We start from the raw sequence: 1,053 nt of genomic DNA, 5'->3' as shown, positions 1-1,053 counted from the left end.
AAATTCAGCAAATGTGAGAACAAATAGAAGCTGGTGTTGTGTGCGACATCTTGGTCTTGCGTTACACCTTTCGAGTTCGACGAATTCGAACTTGTTCCCTGTTACGAATGTGAACTTTCATTTCGAGCTAGAACATTCATTCCGTGATAAACGGCTTTCATTCTATTAGAATTAAACTTTATTTTTCTAATTCGTCCTTTTACTCGCCGAATTTGAGATTTTAAAGGTGTCGTTCACCCATACGTCGGTAATCAATGTCTGATCAATCTCAACTGTATTCAACACAACAGCATCATCGAGCAATGGAAGCTGGAGAAGAAGATTATTCAATTCCATCGACCACTAACAAAATGTATCTTGTGTATTTGATAATCCTTGCACTGGCAAAGTGTGTATGGATTTGAATGACTCGGAGTTCGTATTGTACAAGTGGCCAGCTTCTACTGCACCTTCTTCTTGTGGGCGATCGGTTCCTCGCCCTTTGGCGTGCTCTCTTCATCGTCACTGCGAATATCACCATCCTGAAAAGGAACATGCTTCTTTCGACATGTAATTGGTTAATATGATTACCGCGAGAACACCATGGTGTTTGATCGTCTTGAAAATCATCTTGATAATCATACTACCCCAGATGATATGCAAGCACTGCAACAGCACTAGGAATATAGCCAGCATACAGTCCTTCAACGGGCGTTTATACTCGATAGCTGAGACCATGGCAAACTACTCCAATACATATATACCGTAACAATCGTACCATAAGTGCACGCCGGAATAACGCAGATTCTCGGGTACACATATAACCTCGAGAAAAGGAAACCGAACGCGAAGTTGGCGAAGGCGAGATCGGTCGGAGTCTTCAACCCTGTCCATAATGATCATTCATCTAAGCGAACTTGGAGGAGTTCTTACATTCATATTTTTCCGCGAGGTAACCCACAGTTTTTGCAACGTAAAGAGGCACATCGCTGATATTATGTAGGAAAATCACAGTAAGGCCAATACGATGATATTTAAGGTCTGAAAAAAACATTATTTTACACCAACAAGATG

General features: G+C 41.3%; 1 protein-coding gene across 1 annotated transcript; it reads right to left on the bottom strand.

Moving 5' to 3' along the window:
* Positions 1 to 440: 440 nt before the first annotated feature.
* Pmar_PMAR024246 (hypothetical protein) lies at positions 441 to 865 on the bottom strand (the record flags this gene model as incomplete). The annotated part of the gene is made up of 3 exons (XM_002782505.1): positions 441 to 521; positions 571 to 707; positions 758 to 865. Coding segments are annotated over 3 exons (326 nt in total), but the record flags the coding sequence as incomplete, so codon positions are not given.
* Between the last annotated feature and the right edge of the window lie 188 nt (positions 866 to 1,053).

Source organism: Perkinsus marinus (genome assembly GCF_000006405.1).
Source record: "Perkinsus marinus ATCC 50983 genomic scaffold scf_1104296939334, whole genome shotgun sequence".
Lineage (NCBI taxonomy): Eukaryota > Perkinsozoa > Perkinsida > Perkinsidae > Perkinsus > Perkinsus marinus.
The sequence above is the reverse complement of the archived record's forward strand: the minus strand, read 5'-3'. Positions and strand labels throughout refer to the sequence as shown.